Raw genomic sequence first — 21251 nt, forward strand, 5'->3', positions numbered from 1 at the left:
GTTATAACGTACTTGTCTTGTATAGTTGGGGAGTTGGCGAACCCATTCAGGCTTTTCTGATGTGATCTAATGTTTTGATTATCTAGTATGCTTGCCTTACAAGCATTCAGTCATTTTAATTTCATTGTATTAAGGTTTTACTTAACTCCTGTGTTTCTAGGCTTTCTCGTTCAAATCAAATCAAATTTATTTATATAGCCCTTCGTACATCAGCTGATATCTCAAAGTGCTGTACAGAAACCCAGCCTAAAACCCCAAACAGCAAGCAATGCAGGTGTAGAAGCACGGTGGCTAGGAAAAACTCCCTAGAAAGGCCAAAACCTAGGAAGAAACCTAGAGAGGAACCAGGCTATGTGGGGTGGCCAGTCCTCTTCTGGCTGTGCCGGATGGAGATTATAACAAAACATGGTCAAGATGTTCAAATGTTCATAAATGACCAGCATGGTCGAATAATAATAAGGCAGAACAGTTGAAACTGGAGCAGCAGCACAGTCAGGTGGACTGGGGACAGCAAGGAGTCATCATGTAAGGTATTCCTGGGGCATGGTCCTAGGGCTCAGGTCCTCCGAGAGAGAGAAAGAAAGAGAGAATTAGAGAGAGCATATGTGGGATGGCCAGTCCTCTTCTGGCTGTGCCGGGTGGAGATTATAACAGAACATGGCCAAGATGTTCAAATGTTCATAAATGACCAGCATGGTCGAAAAATAATAAGGCAGAACAGTTGAAACTGGAGCAGCAGCACAGCCAGGTGGACTGGGGACAGCAAGGAGTCATCATGTCAGGTAGTCCTGGGGCATGGTCCTAGGGCTCAGGTCCTCCGAGAGAGAGAAAGAGAGAAGGAGAGAATTAGAGAACGCACACTTAGATTCACACAGGACACCGAATAGGACAGGAGAAGTACTCCAGATATAACAAACTGACCCTAGCCCCCCGACACATAAACTACTGCAGCATAAATACTGGAGGCTGAGACAGGAGGGGTCAGGAGACACTGTGGCCCACTCCGAGGACACCCCCGGACAGGGGATTCACCTATTCAGTTTGTTTACATTGTGTCTCAGTGACTGAAAATATTTTTGGTTATTTGTTTACTGCATTCGTTTGTACCGACCCAGTAAACAGTAAATGTTCCGAGGCTACACGTTTTGGGGGGTCTTCACTTCAATTTTAAAAGTTTTGAGCGTCATTTATGCCCAGCAAATGTTCAACATTGCGCACACGTAGTTTTTTGGTCTTGATTGTAAGTTGTCTCAGTGTCAAACTAGACAAAATAAATGTTTGTTTGTCTTACTTTGCAATGCAAAAGGAAAAATGTAATTGCTATACTACAATGTTTGTAGAAGCTCCCTGTAATTTGTGCACAAGGGGAATGTGTTACATTGTCATCTATTGTTCCTGTACAACTTCTACATTATGGGGCGGTTTCCCAGATATAGATGAAGCCTGTACGATAAATGCAAAATTACACATTTTACTATAACACAAATTGAAATGTAACCTTCTAAAATTGCATTCCAACAATCTTTGCTTTCACAAACACCTAAAAAGCTAGTTTGGATATCATTTTAGTTACAAAATACAGTACAAATGTACTGAAAACAGATTATCAATTTATTTCATAGAACATGTTAGAATTGCAAACATAATGTGTTCATTTGTGTGACATTTCCTGTATCAAATCCTGGGATTCATGATGAGACCACACCCTTTTGCAGATGATTCTTGCATATAATCCAGGACAAGGCTTTAGTCGAGGACCAGGTGTAATCTTAGTGCCGAGACTCCTAGAGGGTGTAGTTCTTCCTGATGTCTTATTACCTCTAGGTGTTGATGCAGTCATCCCAGCCGGTAGTACTCTGTGTCCCCCATAAAACATCCTGTACGAGCCGGTCCATGGGGGTTTCCTCCTTAACTCGATTGGATGGCTCGTCAGTGACAAATAAACAGCTAAATATGTGTACTGTCTTAATAAAACACAATTATGCTATTTCCTGATGCAGTGCGTGTTCATCCAGTGGTTAACAGACTAACCCGGATGTCCGGAAATCTGAGAATGATACTTGTGTTTTATTGAAACAGTAAGCATAGTTTTAAAAAAAAATCCCACGATGAGTCATTCAATCGAGTTAAGGAGGAAACTGATGCCTTTGCAGCCTGAATGGTGGATGTTTTACGTACGAGCCGGTCCATGGGGGAAATTAGTGTATTGCTGGCTGAATATATTATAGTCAAACGTGAGATGACAAATGATGTAAAAGGAATAATAGCTTCATCTTTTGGCCGGTTGGTAAAGTTTAATCTGGGAAACTGCCCCTAAATGTTTTTTGAAATAATAGAGGTCAAATGTCTTACTTACATTGAGTGCTTTGTATTTCTTACCCAGTAGCTTCTCAATGTCTAAAGCCACCTTCTCATATGTGACAATTCTACACCAGGCTGAACTGCCACCTTTTCTCATTGTAGATCTGAAAAGATTGTTCACAGTACAGACATCATCATTTTGAGGTCAGATAGATGTTAGTTCCACATATGTTGTATATGTACTGATTGTATTACTGTATTTCACATCATTTGCAACAGTTTACAATCCTTTAGTTGTCAGCAACAAGAAGTTACACAACATATTCAGACCATTAGGGGAGGCAGGTAGCCTAGTGGTTAGAGTGTTGGGCCAGTAACCGAAATCCCCAAGCTGACAAGGTGAACATCTGTTGTTCTGGATAATCATCACGCTGCATTTTGGTCCTCCTCTCTTTCGCCCGATGAAGAACGCTACAGAATCACCCACCAAGAAAGGACCAAGCAGCGTGGTAACGGGCAGCAGCAGCGGCCGGAATCGCAGGACTCCTGGACATGGGAGGAGATTCTGGACGGCAAGGGACCATGGGCACAAGCTGAAGAGTATCGCCGCCCCAAGGCTGAGCTGGAGGCAGCGAAAGCCGAGAGGCGGCATTATGTGGAGGCAGCACGGCAGCGCGGCTGGAAGCCCGAGAGGCAGCCACAAAAATGTTTGGGGGTGGCACACGGGGAGTGTGGTGAAGTCAGGTAGGAGACCTGTGCCAACTTCCCGTGCTTACCGGAGAGCGAGAGGGACCGGGCAGGCACCGTGCTATGCCGTGAGGCGCACTGTGTCCCCTGTGCGTGTGCATAGCCCGGTGCAGTACATTGCAGTGCCTCGTATCGGCCGGGCTAGAGTGGGCATCGAGCCAGGTGCCATGAAGCTGGCTCAGCGCATCTGGTCTCCAGTGCGTCTCTTCGGGCCGGTGTACATGGCACCAGCCCTACGCGGGCTATTCCACCTCGCCGCACTGGCCTGGCTACGGGGAGCATACAGCCAGGTAGGGCTGGGCAGGCTCGGTGCTCGAGACCTCCTGTGCGCTTTCACGGTCCGGTCTATCTGGTGCCACCTCCAAGCACCAGCCCTCCAGTGGCCGCCCCCCCGCACCAGGCTGTCTCTCCATCTTCTCCCTACAGGTGCTCCCACCTGTCCGGTGCTGCCGGAGTCTCCTGCCTGTCCGACGCTGCCGGAGTCGTCCTTCACTCCAGCGCTGCCGGAATCTCCCGTCCATTCGGGGCCTGTGGCTAGGGTCCCCAGTCCGAGGTCGACGGCGAGGGTCGCCGCTCTTAAGAGGCCACGGAGGCGGTTAAGGAGGCGGAGTGGGGTCCACGTCCGGCGCCAGAGCCGCCACCGCGGACAGGCACCCACCCAGACCCTCCCCTATAGGTTCAGGTTTTGCGGCCGGAGTCCGCACCTTTGGGGAGGGGGGGGGGGGGGGGGGGTCCTGTCACGTTCTGACCTTAGTTCCTTTGTTTTGTCTTTTGTTTTAGTACGGTCAGGGCGTGAGTTGGGTGGGTTGTCTATGGTAGTTTGTCTATGATTTTCTATTTCTGTGTTTGGCCTGGTATGGTTCTCAATCAGAGGCAGCTGTCAATCGTTGTCCCTGATAGAGAACCATATTTAGGTAGCCTGTTTTGGGTTGTTGGTGATTGTTCCTGTTTCCTGTGTGTGTGTTCACATTATGGGACTGTTTCGTCTTCATTCATTTTGTCGGTTTATTGTTTTTGTTCGTTGTTAAAGTATTCTATTAAAATGGATAATCATCACGCTGCATTTTGGTCCTCCTCTCTTTCGCCCGACGAAGAATGCTACAGATCCCTTGATAAATATGAGCAAAAAGACCGTATGAATTAAGTATTGCTAATACTGAGCTATACTGTAAATTGAATGGTAGAATACATTATATTATTTTATACTAGTACAATTGCTTAGTGAACAATATTTTGTTTAACAAGTAGAAAAGACAGCAGTTAAAATGATTGGATCCCCTGTTTTTGAAACTCCAGCACCCTTCACATGCGAGGATAACAACATTGAGCCTTTTTCCAAAATGTTTCATGAGATTGGAGAACGCATTGGGAGGGATCTAGACCATTCCTCCAAACAGAATCTTTCCAGATCCTTGATATCCTTTGTATGTGCTTATGGATTGTCCTCTTCATTTCAAACCACAGGTTTTCATTGGGGTTCAAGTCCAGAGACTTGAATTGATTTTTGTGGTCAATTAACCATTTCTTTTTGGATTTTGATGTGTGCTTGGGTCTATTATCATGCTGGTAGATACATTTGTGGCCAAATTTCATCCTCCTGCGGAGGCAACCAGGTTTTTGGCAAACAATGTCCTGGTACTTGGTAAAGTTTATGATGCAGTTAACCTTAACAAGGGCCCAATGACCAGTGGAGCAAAATAGCCCCATAACATAGCATGTGTAACGGAGGTAAGAATGTGCCATAAGCTCACTCCATAGATAGCTTGAAATGTTGTGGCTAGTGCCACCCGTTGGTAACGATGTCAAGCAAGGACCGTCACGTATGTTTTGCGAAGCAGAGCCTCGCTGGTTCGAGACAGCAGTTGGACAGTGAGGACACTAGCTGTTAGCAGGACACTGTTGATAATACTCTCATTTACTGTTATAAAAACAATAAATTACTGTAGTGGCTAGTTGGTGAAATATGGGAGTTGGAGATTGGAAGTTAATTTAATCAAAATGCATTCCCATGTGTCACAGAATTTGACGGCCCATGGCGGGTATAGTAAGTATAGTTTGACCAAATATGGACAATAGAGGACACAAAATATATGAACTCAGCAAAAAAAGAAACGTCCTCTCACTGTCAACTGCGTTTATTTTCAGCAAACTTAACATGTGTAAAAATTTGTATGAAGATAACAAGATTCAACAGCTCAAATAAGCAAAGAGAAATTACAGTCCATCATAACTTTAAAACATGAATACAGTCAATCAAGACAATGTCAAGAACTTTTAAAGTTTCATCAAGTGCAGTTGCAAAAACCATCAAGCACTATGATGAAACTTGATCTCATGAGGACCGGCAACAGGAAAGGAAGACCCACAGTTACCTCTGCTGCAGAGGATAAGTTCAGTAGAGTTACCAGTCTCAGAAATTGCAGCCCAAATAAACGCTTCACAGAATTCAGGTAACAGACACATCTCAACATAAACTGTTCAGAGGTCCAAATTTGAGATTTTTGGTTCCAACCGCCGTGTGTTTGTGAGACGCAGAGCAGATGAACGGATGATCTCCGTATGTGTGGTTCCCACCGTGAAGCATGGAGGAGGAGGTGTGATGGTGTGAGGGTGCTTTGTTGTGTAAGGGCTATTTGACCAGGAAGGAGAGTGATGGAGTGCTGCATCAGATGACCTGGCCTCCACAATCACCCGACCTCAACCCAATTGAGATGGTTTGGGATGAGTTGGACCGCAGAGTGAAGGAAAGGCAGCCAACAAGTGCTCAGCATATGTGGGAACTCCTTCAAGAGTGTTGGAAAAGCATTCCAGGTGAAGCTGGTTGAGAGAATGCCAAGAGTGTGCAAAGCTTTCATCAAGGCAAATTATTCCATATGTGTTATTTAATAGTTTTGATGCCTTCGCTATTAATCTACAATGTAGAAAATATTAAAAATAAAGAAAAACCCCTAAATGAGTAGGTGTGTCCAAACTTTTAACTGGTATTGTACGTGTTCTGTGCCACTTTGCAGGATGGGGCCGTGCTTAACATGACAGGTTTTAGGCTAAATGGAAACACTAAAGTGTGAAATATGGATTTGTCCTACAAATATTTTATTGTCTCTGAACAGTTGTTGTGTTTTGTATCTTCTCTCTTTATCTGTCTCTATCTAATAAGTGTTGCATTCACTGAATTGTTGTCAAAGTAGGCTATTATTTCTACATTTTGTGTCAGGCCTTGTCTGTACTAAATCTTATTGAGAGAGGTTACCTACATTTTGAAATAGTCTCTGAATAGTTTTTTGCATTTTTACATTGACAACGATTCTTACTTCTTTAACGATCACACAACCTACTTTGTGTGGGTTTTGAAATACTTTCGGAATATTGTCCTCTGGTCACATTTTGGAGAATTGTTTTATTTATATTTAAATAATATTTCTAAGTATAATATATTATACTTCATACATTTTTAGTAATTTAGTCAAATTTACTCCAATTCAAATACTTTAGTTTTTTTTGTTGAGTTGAGTGTTAATCATTTTTTGATAGTGTGTCTACACAATGGAAGACACAATTAGTGTTAGTCCTATTGACATGAATGTGATGTCATATTAAAGAAGAGGTTGTGTAATTGTCATTTGTGCTTTGTTTTGAGCTATGTCTGTTTGTTTGAAATGTGTGAGAAATGTAGCTTTATCTAGAAAATTCTCAGTAATCTACAGCATCATTCTATTGGGATCTAAAGGGTTAATAGAGTGTTGGGCCACCACGAGCTGCCAGAACAGCTTCAAATGCTTCTTGGCATACAGTGTATCCTACAAGTGTCTGGAACTCTATCGGAAGAACGCAAACCAAATTCTTCTATGAGAAATTTAAATATTTGGTGTTTTGTTGAAACAATACTAAATACTATAGACTAAAGTCTGGAAAAATATGACTGTGAAAACTAGTATTTACAGTTAGCTATAGTATAATTACCATAGTAAAAGAAAACAGTAGTATACTGTAGTATTTACTGTCGTGTTTTTGAGGCCTGTAGTATACTGTAGTAATTACTGTAGTATTTTTTCAGAAATTACTGTAGTATTTACTATAGTGTTTTTGTTGTATTATATTTTACATAGAAGTGGAGGCTTTATCCTTGAGGAAACATACCGGAGAAATACTAAAAGAAGGTTTGTCTATATTGGTTACACTGTGCATTTGGAAATAATTCAGACCTCTTGACTTTTTCCACATTGTATTATATTACAGCATTATCCTAAAATTTATGAAATTGTTCCCCCCTTATCAATCTACACACAATACCCAATAAGGACAAAGCAAAAACAGATTTACATAAGTATTCAGACCCTTTACTCAGTACTTTGTTGAAGCACCTTTGGCAGTGATTATAGCCTTGCGTCTTCTTGGGTTTGACGAGCTTGGCACACCTACAAGCTTGGCACACCTGTATTTGGGGATTTTTCTCCCATTTCTTCTCTGCAGACCCACTCAAGCCCTGTCAGCTTGGATTGGGAGCGTCGCTGCACAGCTATTTTCAGGTCTGTCCAGAGATGTTCAATCGAATTAAAGTCCGGGCTCTGGCTGGGCCAATCAAGGACATTAAGAGACTGAAGCCCTTCCTGCATTGTCTTGGCTGTTTGCTTAGGGTCGTTGTCCTGTTGGAAGGTGAACTTTTACCCAAGTCTGAGGTCCTGAGCGCTCTGGAGCAGGTTTTCATCAAGGATTTCTCTGTATTTTTCTCCGTTCGTCTTTCGCTCAAACCTGACTAGTCTCACAGTCCCTGCTGCTGAAAAACATCCTCACAGCATGATGCTGCCACGACAATGCTTCACCGTAGGGATGGTGCAAGGTTTCCTCCAGATGTGACACTTGGCATTCAGGCCAAAGAGTTCAATCTTGGTTTCATCAGACCATAGAATCTTGTTTTTCATAGTCTGAGAGTCCTTTAGGTGCCTTTTGGCAAACTCCAAGCGGGCTGGAATGGTTTCCATCTGGCCACTCTACCATAAAGGCCTGATTGGTGGTGCTTCCCTTCTGGAAGGTTCTCCCATTTTCACAGAGGAATTCTGGTGCTCTGTCAGAGTGACCATCAGGTTCTTGGTCTACTCCCTGACCAAAGCCCTTCTCCCCTGATTGCTCAGTTAGGCCGTTCGGCCAGCTCTAGGAAGAGTCTTGATGGTTCCAAACGTCTTCCATTTATGAATGACGGAGGCCACTGCATTCTTGGTACCCTTCCCTGGATCCGTGCCTTCGAAACAATCCTGTCTCGGAGCTCTACGGACAATTCCTTCGACCTCATGGCTTGGTTTTTGCTCTGACATTTACTGTCAACTGTGGGACCTTATATAGACAGGTGTGTGCCTTTCCAAATCATGTCCAATTAGTTGGATTTACCACAGGTGGACTCCAAGTTGTAGAAACATCTAAAGGGAGATTCATGGAAACAGGATGCACCTGAGCTCAATTTCGAGTCTCATAGCAAAGGGTCTGAATACTAATGTAAATAAGGTATTTCTGTGTTTTATTTTTAATACATTTTCAAAATGTCTAAAAACCTGTTTTCGCTTTGTCATTATGAGGTATTGTCTGTAGATTGACAAGGATTTTTATTTGATACATTTTAAAATAAGGCTGTAATGTAGCAACTTGTGGATAAAGGGAAGGGGTCTGAATACTTTCTGAATGCATTGTACATGTTCTCCCTACTCTTTTGTTGACACAATGGGCTGCTGGGCAAAGAAACTCTTTTTAATCCTTATTTATTGGTTTTAGACTCCCATCGGTGCTTTTGCTGTGGGGCACTCTTAGCCAGTATTAGCCAATTAAACTCAACTCCATGATGGAGTTGACCAGCAACTAATGTGGGCAGACTGGATCTCTGACGTCACATAAAATTACGTTTTTATTAAAAACTATCTGATTTCAGCTCTCAAAGAATACCCTGCAATTACACACAACATTGTTCTGTAATTTTACCTCCTACTTTTTCTTGACTGAAAATCTCTCTCACCAATGTAGCAAGACCATAAATGTAATGGTAAGGCAGGTTTGGAAAGGAGAGCTCACCTCTTTGCTGTGCTATGGCCAAGATGTACCATAGGGGGCAGCAGCTGGTCAATCCAACTCTGTAATCTCAGGGCCTCTTTCACTACCATGAAAAATACTTCAAGAAGAGCAAACACACCCATGTTGTCTTTACGAAAAGTCCTATTCTAGTTTTTAAATTACAATGTAAATCTGTTATGTTGGCTAAAAAACATCAGATCCTTTTCAGGAATCAGGGCTACAAATAGCGTACTATTACCGCTAGTTACCGTAGCTACAATACTGTACGACTGTTAATCTCAGTGTAATAAAAACCAGTTGAAGGAGGTAATACAACTAGTGAATCTGGTTAAATATAGAGGAGGCCTGATACCTCTATCTACATGGATCTAATTTTGAGTGTCTAGACTCTAGAGAGAGAGAGCGACGTCTGCAGAAAATGTGTCTGTGCGTGCATGTGTGTGAGCTTGCATTTGTGTCGGGTCAAACAGGTGCAGGAGGTAAAAATGAGGACACTTGGCATACTACGGTTTATTGTAGAATGAATGAAAGTTCAAATACAGCAGTTACAGCTAGTGTATATTTGATCAATCTAGAAGAAAAAGAAACGCACACCTATTTAGGCGAGATGCTGGCTAGCGGAGTAGAAAACTTGAAAATAAAAGAGAGCCGCACACTCTAGGAGCTCAGATGCAAAGATTTAATTACCAACGTTTCGACAGCCAAGCTGACAGCCAAGATCAATGTCTATTGGATCATTGTTATCAAGTTAACACACTGAATTCAACATTTCATTCAGAATTGTTTTGCAAACAACAATACAAATCATACAAATGGAAAAAAAACATGAACATTCTAAGGTCTTGTGTACCTGAACAGACATGAACATTCTTAGGTCTCCTGAACTGTGTGTACCTGAACAGACATGAACATTCCTAGGTCTCCTGAACTGTGTGTACCTGAACAGACATGAACATTCTCAGGTCTCTTGGACTGTGTGTACCTGAACAGACATGAACATTCTTAGGTCTCCTGTACTGTGTGTAGCTGAAAAGACATGAGATTAAATATGTATCAAATCAAAGCCAATTTTATTGGTCACATACACATGGTTAGCAGATGTTATTGCAAGTGTAGTGAAATGCTTGTGCTTCTAGTTCAGACAGTGCAGCAATATCTAAAAAGTAATATCTAACAATTCCACAACAAATACCTAATACACACAAATGTAAGTAAAGGAATGGAATAATAATATAGAACTATATGGATGAGCAATGTCAGAGTGACATAGGCTAAGATGCAATAGATAGCATAGAATACAGTGTATATATGCGTATGAGATTAGAATTTCAGCTTTTCAGCATTTCAGCTTTGCACCTTGAGAGCCCAACAAAGGCTTGACTTTTCTGAGGCGTGTAGAGAGATCTTCTGAGATCTCCTGTTTTCAAAGAATCATGTGGTTTGGTTCCCTCTCTCTCAAACCCTCGACCCCCGTAGAGCTGTGCTGTGCCCACATCCTCCCCCTGTACGACCCCCACCTAGATCATGTTTCTCCCCATATACCCCTCAGCCCACACAGACTCCAAAGAACCAAGCACTATTGCCATGCAGTTCTGGGCAGCAACAAGTTACTTTTTCAGAATGCCTTGGCTTAGCTGCAGCAAGGAACATTGTTAATGTAAGAAACCATCTCGCAAGGTGACGCCAATAGCAATTATATAACAACAACCTATGTAATGAAATGCATTTCTAAAATATGCCCCAACGTTGCAGTTACATACACTTTTACGCACTTATTTTTTACTGCACTGTAGAACAGGTTCACTTTTAAATGACCCCAAATGTATATCTTCACCATCCTGCTGTGTTCAGTGCCTTAAGAAAGTATTCACACCCCTTGACTTATTCCACAGTGTGTTTGTTGTGTTACAGTCTGAATTCAAAATGGATTTTTAAAAAAAAGCATAATTTGCCCATCTACACACAATACCCGATAATGACAAAGTAAAAACATGTTTTTAGACATTTTTGCAAATTTATTGAAAATGAAACATAATTTACATAAGTATTCACACCCATGAGTCAATACATGTTTGAATCACCTTTGGAAGTGATTACAGCTGTGAGTCTTTCTGGGTAAATCTGTAAGAGCTTTGCACACCTGGATTGTACAATATTTGAACATTACAGACATTTTCAAGTCTTTCCATAGATTTTTAAGCTGATTTTAGTCAAAACTGTAACTGGTCCTCTCATGAACATTCGATGTCGTCTTGGTAATTGTATATTTGGCCTTGTGTTTTAGGTTATTTCTGAAAGGTGAATTTGTATTCCAGCGTCTGTTGGAAAGCAGACTGAACCAGGATTTCCTCTAGTATTTTGCCTGTGCATAGCTCTATTCCATTTTTTAAAATTGTTTTTACTCCGTAGTCCTTGCTGGTAACAAGCATACCCATAACATGATGCAGCCACCAGCATGCTTGAAAATATGACGAATGGTACTCAGTCATGTGTTGTGTTGATTTGCCCCAAACATAACACTTTGTATTCAGAACATAAAGTTAATTTCTTTCCCACAATTTTTGCTGTTTTACTTTAGTGCCTTATTGTAATGTTGTTGAATATTTTTTATTCTGTACAGGCTTCCTTCTTTTCATTCTGTCATTTAGGATAGTATTGTGGAGTAACGCCAATGTTGTTGATCCATCCTCAGTTTTCTCTTATCACAGCCATTAAACTCTGTCACCATTGACCTCACAGTGAAATCCCTGAGTGGTTTCCATCCTGTATCTTTGTAATGACTGGGTGTATTTATACACCATCCAAAGTGTAATTAATAATGTCACCGTGTTTATAGGGATATTCAATGTCTGCTTTTATTCCCATCTACCAATAATTGCCCTTCGTTGAGGGGCATTGGAAAACCTCAGAGTTGAGGTAGTCATTCAAAAATCATGTTAAACACTATTATTGTGCACAGCGTGAGTCCATGCAACTTATTATGCGACTTGTTAAGCGCATTTTTACTCCTGAACTTATTTAGGCTTGCCATAACAAAGGGATTGAATACTTATTGACTCAAGACATTTCAGTTAATTCATGTTTTATTAATTTGTAAAAATGTATAAAATCATTCCACTTATGGGGTATTGTGTGTAGGCCAGTGATCATAAAAATCTAAACGTAATCCATTTTCAATTCAGGCTGTAACACAACAAAATGTGGAGAAAGTCAAGGGGTATGAATACTTTCTGAAGGCACTTTACAGTGTATCTGGGTAATGTTCTTACTGAATGGAAATTTGGAAATTAAAATAGAAAATCAAAAAAATGTGGCAATCGTTCACCTGCTATTGAATTCTATTCCCTAGCTAATATATTAAAGGTGGCCCATATAACCAAGGCATAAAGAGGGTATTGTGGCAGATCAGGGGGTTTGGTCAAGACATTTACCCAGATCAGACACGGACAGAGAAGGATTAGCTCAGTTTCAAGGGTGTTTATTTAAATAATAGATCAAAAAGAAAATGATGGGTCCCCCCTATGAGAACCTCTCCGGGATGCCATCTTCTGGGATTCTGGGTCTGGCTGTATCCTGTCGGGCACAAAACTCACCTCCCTCTTGTTACCTCTGCAACCGTCAACAATAACACAGGAGTCCTTTCTTCCCCAACTCCTCCTGTGTGCTGCCCTTCTGCCAGCTTTATGGGCCTTGCACAGATGGTGAGCAAGCCGCCCTTGATTACTCACCAGCTCGCAATCAGCCCCAATTAGTCCTGGCTGGAGAGCCCGTCGAGACCTGGCAGATGGAGCCATCACCTCATGATGTAAATTCCATGTTACCAGGCCTCGACGAGTCTCCCCCTGGTGGCTGACCTGCTGTACGCCACAGTATAAAGACATGTGAAAACGTAAATGTGAGCTACTGTATTTGCTATCAAACAGATATACTACTATTGCTCATTCATTTTATATCAAATATAGGCTACATATCACTTTATTGTAGGAACAGTGACCTCAAAGCTGTTTCACTGCATCTTACGGTAAAGTTCATGCTCTGATGAAATTGTTAATGCTTAGTTGAATTTACTTGACAGTCAATTAATGTAGATTTTCTCAGATATATTTATCTGTTTTAGCAATGACAGAAGTACTAATTAAGCATGTATTGCTTTAACATGAACTGGAGGTAAGGTAGCTGGATCTGCAGCTGTGCTCCAGTACTCAGTGCTGCTGCAGCTGGTCTAGGTCACACACCTGGGCAGAGCGGTTCGGGTTAGGAGAGGTGATCCACACTTGGCACTTGTGCAAACTAGTCACACCAGAAAAAAATGAGGTCTTGATTTTAAATGTGTTGGTATTAAACAATACAATATAGTGTTAAAATAGTGTTGACAAGTACTATTTATACGGACTCTAAATACTTTCGACCTTGACTGAAATTTCTATGCCGGTGGTTCTAGAAGTCCAGAGGTTGGTTGAGACATAAAGTCATTGTTGATATTATGAAATTGTTCACTTTCTGTTGGTCCATGAGTTTTACCTTATTCAGAATGAGGGCTATCGCTGGTGGAGTAAGTCTCAAAAACTTGTGAAATGTTTAAAAAAAAGTGTCTGAACATTTCTACAGCATGCCTTTTACATCAACAGTAGAGATTTGGTTAAAGAGGAATATAGAAGAATAGTTAGACATACCGCAATACAGGTTTTGAGTTAGGAGTATAAAGTTACCGTAAAATGTATTTATTTGATGTTTTATTTTCTGTGTTAATATTGTATGAATCAGTGATCTCTTAAGTGGCAAATACAGACAAAACCTAACAAACAATCAACAAGAGGACATAAATCTAATTTATTATTTGGGGAAATCTTCTGACGTAATGTCTTTATTGCAAGTGTGTGTGTGTGTGTGTGTGTGTGTGTGTGTGTGTGTGTGTGTGTGTGTGTGCGTGTGCGATAGGCCTGGTGTGTGGCTGTGTGTTTCCCAGGCAAGGGGTGTTGCCCAGGCAGCACTTGGCCATGTTACTTCAGTTCCTCCCCTGTTCTCTGGCAGATGCATGAAGGGAAAAGAAAGCACTTTTGCCGACCCTCAGCTAACACTCGAGACATACACCACAAGTCCACAGCCACTCAAGATGACCCCATTGGGACTGGTATGGACAATGGTGTGTTTGATGACAACAGGTAGGACCGCAATATTCTGTCTACCCACTGTCATCAAGTTCTTCTCTGTTGAGACCTCAGGAACAGCGTTAGACCCACCTTGACAACTAGTGCAAGTCAGAATGTTAAATGTGTGTGTTATTTATTTGCTTAATGTAGTGTTGAAGAGGCCCCTGTGTTTTCTTTAAGTTTCTTTATATAAAGTTCTTTAAAATATTTAAGTGATATGATGTTTTAGTCTGAGATGATTAAATAACAGTAAATAAAAAACAGTATGCTGGATCAAAATGCACAGACCCTCAATATTGTCTTCAAGACATGACGGAAATTCAAAGACGACCAAGAGCTATTCTTAAATCCAACGCGAGCTCTGCAGTTAAGATATGTATACATATTTCTGTGACGCATTACATATAAAGAAGCCAAGCGAAACATTTCAGCAGTTTCTCGCACAATGTTTGCTTCATAATGTCGCCTTTATAGATAAGTCTCTCCACTAACCTTTCATTTGTGTTTCTTCATGGTTCCAAGGCGCTGTCATTTAACATTTCCACTATTGCAAAACGACTGGTTTGATGATAGTATTGGTTTGTGTCTGTTCAGGTTTTTACATTGAGCAGGCTCAAACCTTCTGTTTTCTTTCTGTCTTTCTATCTCGCTTGATGTACAGTATTTAATGTATAATTGACCTGATTTAATAAACAGGTGTCCACAATACTGGTGAAAGCACAATCATTCATTTATATTGACGCACAAGCAGACAATGTTTCAATCTTATGTCAGGTGAGAATATTGTAGGACAGCGTACGTGTTACGGACATCCATCATGTCTTATTATTTTGATCTCTGTCCAGCATACACTTTTATTTTTATTTAATTTCACCTTTATTTCACCAGGTAGGCTAGTTGAGAACAAGTTCTCACACAAATGGCAATAGGACCTCATTCCATCAGTATTGTTTATATACTGTATGTCTCCTTTGATGTGGTGGCAGTTTGTTTAGCTGAACTAAACCTCCATTCACTTCTCCTATCCCAGTGTCCTGCCAGAGACTTTCAGAGTCCGACTTCGTCCGCTACCCCAGGATCAACGACACAGAGGTCCTCACCTGTGAGTGTTCCAGCCGCTCCTGCCAGACGGTCTTCTGGTTCCGCACTCTCCACAACAACCTTGACATCCAGTTCCTTCTCAGCCTCAACAATGCTGGCCGGACCAGCCATGAACCCAGTGTGGACAAACATCGGTTCCAGGCCAGTAAGCGGGATGGGGGAAGCAAGATGACTTTCTCACTGCGCCTCATTAACATACGTTCAGAGGACGCAGGGCTGTACACCTGTATGCTCCAGAACCAGAAAGAGAACGAGCTGTGGAGGCCAGGAGTTCTTCTCAGACCTGGAGGTGAGAGGAACCCATTCCCATGCATGGCACTGACGCTTCCCATTCTTCTTATGGCTAAATAGAAGGGTTAGGTAGGTTACTTTCTAAATGTAATCTTTTGCAGATACTAGTTACCTGTCCAAAATTACAAGTAGTAACGTAACTTTTGGATTAACCAAATTTAGCAACTAATCTGATTACTTTCAGTTAGTTTTAGTTTTACTTTGCAATATATAACTTTTTCGGCGACCCGACCAAATTCACATAGAAATGTGATTTATAGATCTGTCATTCTCATTGAAAGCAAGTCTAATAGATATAGATCTGATCTATGTGCGCTCATTTTTGGGTCTTTTGCTTTCAGTTTTGTACACCAGCTGAAAATACAATATTTATGGTTATGGAAAATATATTTCACAGCAGTTTAGATGGTACAATGATTCTCTACCCCCCTCAAACTTAACTCTGGACCTCGAAGCCAGTTGTTCTGCTTTAGACCTGGGACACCATCATGTAGAACAGAAAACCAGCAGACTCCAGACCTCATAGGGTAAGAGTTGAATACCCCCACTCTACACTATATTTGCTTGTTTTTTCACATAAACTGAGATTAGGAAAATTAGAAGAAGACAAAAATGACACCCCGCCTGTGTTTTGGTATAAATAAATAAATATCTGAGGGATGGGCCTGGAGAAATGTAACCACTCTCAGATTAATAGACAGAGCTATGGATGCAAGGACTGACCATCCATATCAAAATGATTGTTTTAACCACGTTTTGGGGCTATACAGTGTTGGTTCACATTTATATTACGGCTTCTCATGGGGTGTGACAGTTGAACTAAACTCGTGAGGCATTTATAAGTTATATTCTTCAAGAATCAATGGGTATATATCATACATGTATAAGTCCAGTGGATGTAGCAACTACTGATGGTCCCTTTGAGTCTTATTTTGGAATCAGAACAAATTAGATTGAGCAATAAAAGCCCCACTCATGGTCTTCTTAAATTTAAATAGTTTATGACAGTATGGAGCACAATACCACGGAGGAGTTTAGAAGGTGGGAACTCTTCAAACTTGAATTTCATAGACTGGGATCTGCACTATGCAGCTGTAGCAAGAACGCATTTTTCACTGATGATCCACTGGTCGCAAAAACAATGATTGATAGGCAGCTCAAACTTCTTAAATTCAGTCATTATTGGGTTAAAATACACATATACATTTGTGAACAGCCATCCACAGCACAACAACCACAACCCGTAAGTTGCAAATAGATCAATGAGAGAGTGTGTGATTAACATACATGTGCTATGTAGATATCAATAATAAGTGATATCCGTATCATCCGGTAGGCTACACCACTGCTGTCGTCCTCACCTCCAAGCATTTATTCAAATTTGATAATCTGATGGATAATCAATTTGGATGCTGATAGAGTTCGCAAGACAGAGCTTGGAATGTAGCATACAACATTTTCCCGCTATCCGTCAAATGCATTTGGTCTTATAGTCAGACTCCCTCAGGTGGAACAAATTGAGCTTTTTTTCAGAGCTGATTTGAATGTCATTGAGAAAACAGAAAGGTGTCAAAGATTGTTTTCATAAACCTCCTTTCTGAATTTAATCCTAGAAGTAATCATCTAGTTTTTCAAAACTATCTGTAATCTGAACTCTGGTTATGTAACACGTTACACAGTTTCCATAACGGATTTCATGTCATCTGTTACTTCCCAACCCTGCTGATTAGAGATGAGAAGGTTCCTGAATTAATCCAGAATTCCTAAATTTACAACCTAGAACCAGGGACACAACTTTCACTTCCACATTCGGAAATTGCATATTTGTCCCCCCCCAGTTTTATCATTGGAATGTGAAACAAAACGAGGCAACGTGGTGCTTTAGGACCATGCGGACGCCTCCGAGCGGTCGGGTAGACTGTTTGGAGCATTTATTTGTCTGGCAAAATGTAAAAAATTTAAAAAATGATGACCCCCCCCCACTTCTAAAACCAAAGTTGTGCCCCTGCCTATAACTATATTGAACAAAAATATAAATGCAACATTTGCAACGATTTTACTGAGTTATAGTTCATATAAGGAAATCAGTCAATTGAAAAAAAATAAAAAATAGGCCCTAATGTATAGATTTCCCATGACTGGGCAGAGGCACAGCCATAGGTTGGCCAGGGAGGGCATAGGCCCACCCACTTGGGAGCCAGGTCCACCCACTGGGGAAACAGGCCCAGCCAATCAGTGTAAGTTTTTCCCCACAAAAGGGCTTTATTACAGGGCTTTATTACAGGGCTTTATTACAGAAATAATCCTTAGTTTCATCAGCTGTCCGGGTGATTGGTCTCAGATGATCCCGCTGGTGAAGAAGCCGGATGTGGAGGCCCTGGGCTGGCGTGGTTACACGTGGTCTGTGGTTGTCAGGCCAGTTGGACATACTGTCAAATTCTCTAAAAAAGAGGTTGGAGGCGGCTTGTGGTAGTGAAATTAACATTAAATTATCTGGCAACAGCTCTGGTGGACATTCATGTTGTCCGCCGTAACGTTTGTTGAAAATCTTACTAAGAAGCTAAGATCCAAGATTGTTTTTTTTAATATCAAAATAAATCATGCTTTAGTATTAAAAATAGGAGAAAGATTGTTCAAACAATGCTTCTCTGTGTATTGGATTTTAGTGATACTGTTAACATACATACAGAAACCTCTAAATGAAAAGCCTTGGGCACAGTCTACCATTCCGCAATACGTTTATACAGACATTGTAGTCTGTAAAAAGAGAGCTGCATTCTCTTTTATTTATTTACAAAGCAATCTGACAGAAACTCCTTCTATATGTAACATCATTAATTAAGATAAGAGTCATAAATGACCAAACCCGTTCACAGGAATGGATAACACCAGAGATCCCTTCAGTCTCCACAGATTTGGGAAAATCTGCATTTAGTTTTTTTGCCCCTAATTTCTGGAACAAAATGCAGCGTTCACTGCAGCTACATGTACTGGTAGTTTAAAGGCAGTTTAAATTATTGATTGAGGACCTTTATGTAGTTAAATGTGATTGCTTTTATTTAATATGGTTATTTTTGTTTGTTGTGTGCTGAATTATATTGTTTTATACACATATGTGTATGTTGTTTTAATTTTCTGTTTTTATTGTAATGTGTACAGGGCTCTCTTGTAAAATAGATTTTTAATCTCAATGTGACTCCCTGTTTAAATAAAGGTTAAATACAATTCCTGCAGTCAGCATGCCAATTGCACGCTCCCTCAAAACTTGAGACATCTGTGGCATTGAGTTGTGTGACAAAACTGCACATTTTAGAGTGGCCTTTATTGTCCCCAGCACAAGGTGCACCTGGGTAATGATCATGCTGTTTAATCAGCTTCTTTATATGCCACACTTGTCAGGTGCATGGATTATCTTGGCAAAGAAGAAATGCTCACTAACAAATTTCTGCACAAAATTGGAGAGAAATACTTTTTTGTGCGTATGGAACATTTCTGGGATCTTTTATTTCAGCTCATGAAAAATGGGACCAACACTTTACATGTTGAGTTTAAATTTTTGTTCAGTATAGTTACACAACAGTAACTATAACTCTCTTACACTATACTCCTGTATTATCTTTTGAATGGCCTGAGAACAGACCAATTTCCTGATTTTCCATGGTCTACACTCTTAGAATAAAGGGTTCTTCGGCTGTCCCCATAAGCGAACCCTTATCCCTTCATAGCGCTAGGTTGGGATTCATTTCATTTCTAGTGAAGTCAGGACGATAGTGGGGAATTCAGCCTTGTTATAGAAGAGAAAAGCAATAAGTTCATATTATTTTGCGCCGGTTGCAGATCCATTTCCAAGCTTCTTCATCTGTCCAAATCTCTCTCCATTATCTTTTGTGCATTTTGTCTCTCTCACAGTGTTTCTTATATCCATCACATTGTATATTTTTGTGACCCACCAGAAACTCGGCCAACATTACTCCCTGTCACAAAGCCGCAGCCCCAAGGCATCCCAAACAGCATCCCAAACGGCCGCTGCACCAAAAGCAACTATCAAACCCCAAAAGGTAAGATTCATAAATGTAACAAGTCTGTCCAATAAGTTGTTTTATTGTAACAGGTTGAATGTTTTAAGCTAAATCCACAAATATTATCCCATTAATTAGTGGTCTCACTCTCTCTTTTGGAGAACCAGGGCTCTGTCTGTAACCCCAATGTTATGGAACTAGTTACGTTGACACGATATACGTCCCAGCAGTTTAAACATTATTTAACAGGTTTTCTGTTGTGCTTCAGGCTGTGGCTCCAAGGTTCTCTGGCCGTTGGTTGGAGTGCTGCTGGCCCTGGCTGTGGCTTTGATCTCCACACTGTACTACTTCAGCCGTGAGTGTCTTCTCTCCTTCCTTACCTGCCGATAAGTAATGTAGTAATGTAGAAATGTAGTAATATATTCATGTTTATTACAGTTACTCTGCTGTTGTTCTGAATTTGTTTTTGTATGTGCTACAGGACTACCCAAAAAGTGTCGACATCAGTTTGCCAAGTAAGTTCTCGTGTAAACTTCACAAATCTGTGATGACATCTTCCACTTCTCCTCTCCCCTTTTCTCACGACACGATAAAATCTATCTTCCTGCTGCTGTATCAATCTCGGGGACTTACTCTTTTTCTCAGAAGTAGATCTGAGCCTGTATTCATAGGATCAGTTTGGCCTTTTAGATAACAATGAATACGATTACATGTGATTGATCACTTTCTCTATATTTGACAGTGTCTTTGTCGCTGTATTCATCTCTGTGTATTTGACTTTCTTTGACTGTTTGTATCTGCCTCACAGGAAAGGACCATTGGAGTAATTCAGAGCGCCCACACTGCAGACTCAGAGACAGTGCTGTATTTACTGTATGTGTCCTTACAGGGATCTCCTTCCACTTTATGAATCTGAAGACTGTTTTATTAGCATCTTACTTTTCTATTCTTTGTTCATTACAACGAAGAAACAGCCTGAAGTTCCAACTGTCTAAAAGAGAACATTTAGGATTCTGTTCACAAAGTTAATGTCTCTGGCTATGGATTTGTAATTAAGTAGATGTTTCAAATATAAAAACCTTTTATATTGAGCAGGTATTACTCTCGTATGTGCTAGTATTGCACCAATGCTATGCATTCTGCTGCAGTAGCCTAATGTTATGATTATTGGATGTGTGCAACATGTATTGATGATAAATAAAAGCTGTAAAAAACAAAAAATAGAATTACTTCATGTCTACGTACTGTCATCTTATCACAGGGACCAGAGAAAAGTGTGTGTGTGTGTGTGTGTGTACAGCATAGTGTATGTGTGTGAATGTGTGTGTCTATAGCATAGTGTGCGTGCGTGTGTGTTATTTCCTTCTTTAGCTGTTGAGTAGAAGACTTTTAATCTCACTGTGTGTGTTTAAACACAAACATAATCAAGCCTGCTCTCCACTATTTCACTTCACATTGCGGAGAGCAGGGACATTCTGTAACACTGTATATAAAAAGTATTTATTGATGTCAACCACAATATTAGTCTACATGATAAACACACATAGATAACGCTTGTATAAAACAGCATGCACACCTTTATCATTTG

The 21251-nt window shown here is 40.7% G+C and overlaps 1 protein-coding gene across 1 annotated transcript in view; it reads left to right on the top strand.

Annotated features, from left to right (window-relative positions):
• The window catches only part of LOC139413790 (uncharacterized), a 29054-nt gene extending 8170 nt beyond the window's left edge, over nt 1–20884 (top strand). The window contains exons 2-7 of the mRNA XM_071161547.1: nt 14134–14264; nt 15283–15642; nt 19598–19702; nt 19932–20018; nt 20145–20178; nt 20472–20884. Coding sequence (XP_071017648.1) covers nt 14138–14264; nt 15283–15642; nt 19598–19702; nt 19932–20018; nt 20145–20178; nt 20472–20490 — 732 coding nt within the window. The 5' untranslated portion in view covers nt 14134–14137 and the 3' untranslated portion in view covers nt 20491–20884. The remainder of the gene's footprint in view (nt 1–14133; nt 14265–15282; nt 15643–19597; nt 19703–19931; nt 20019–20144; nt 20179–20471) is intronic.
• The last annotated feature ends 367 nt before the right edge of the window (nt 20885–21251 follow it).

The sequence above is a fragment of the Oncorhynchus clarkii genome, chromosome 7 (assembly GCF_045791955.1).
Source record: "Oncorhynchus clarkii lewisi isolate Uvic-CL-2024 chromosome 7, UVic_Ocla_1.0, whole genome shotgun sequence".
NCBI lineage: Eukaryota > Metazoa > Chordata > Actinopteri > Salmoniformes > Salmonidae > Oncorhynchus > Oncorhynchus clarkii.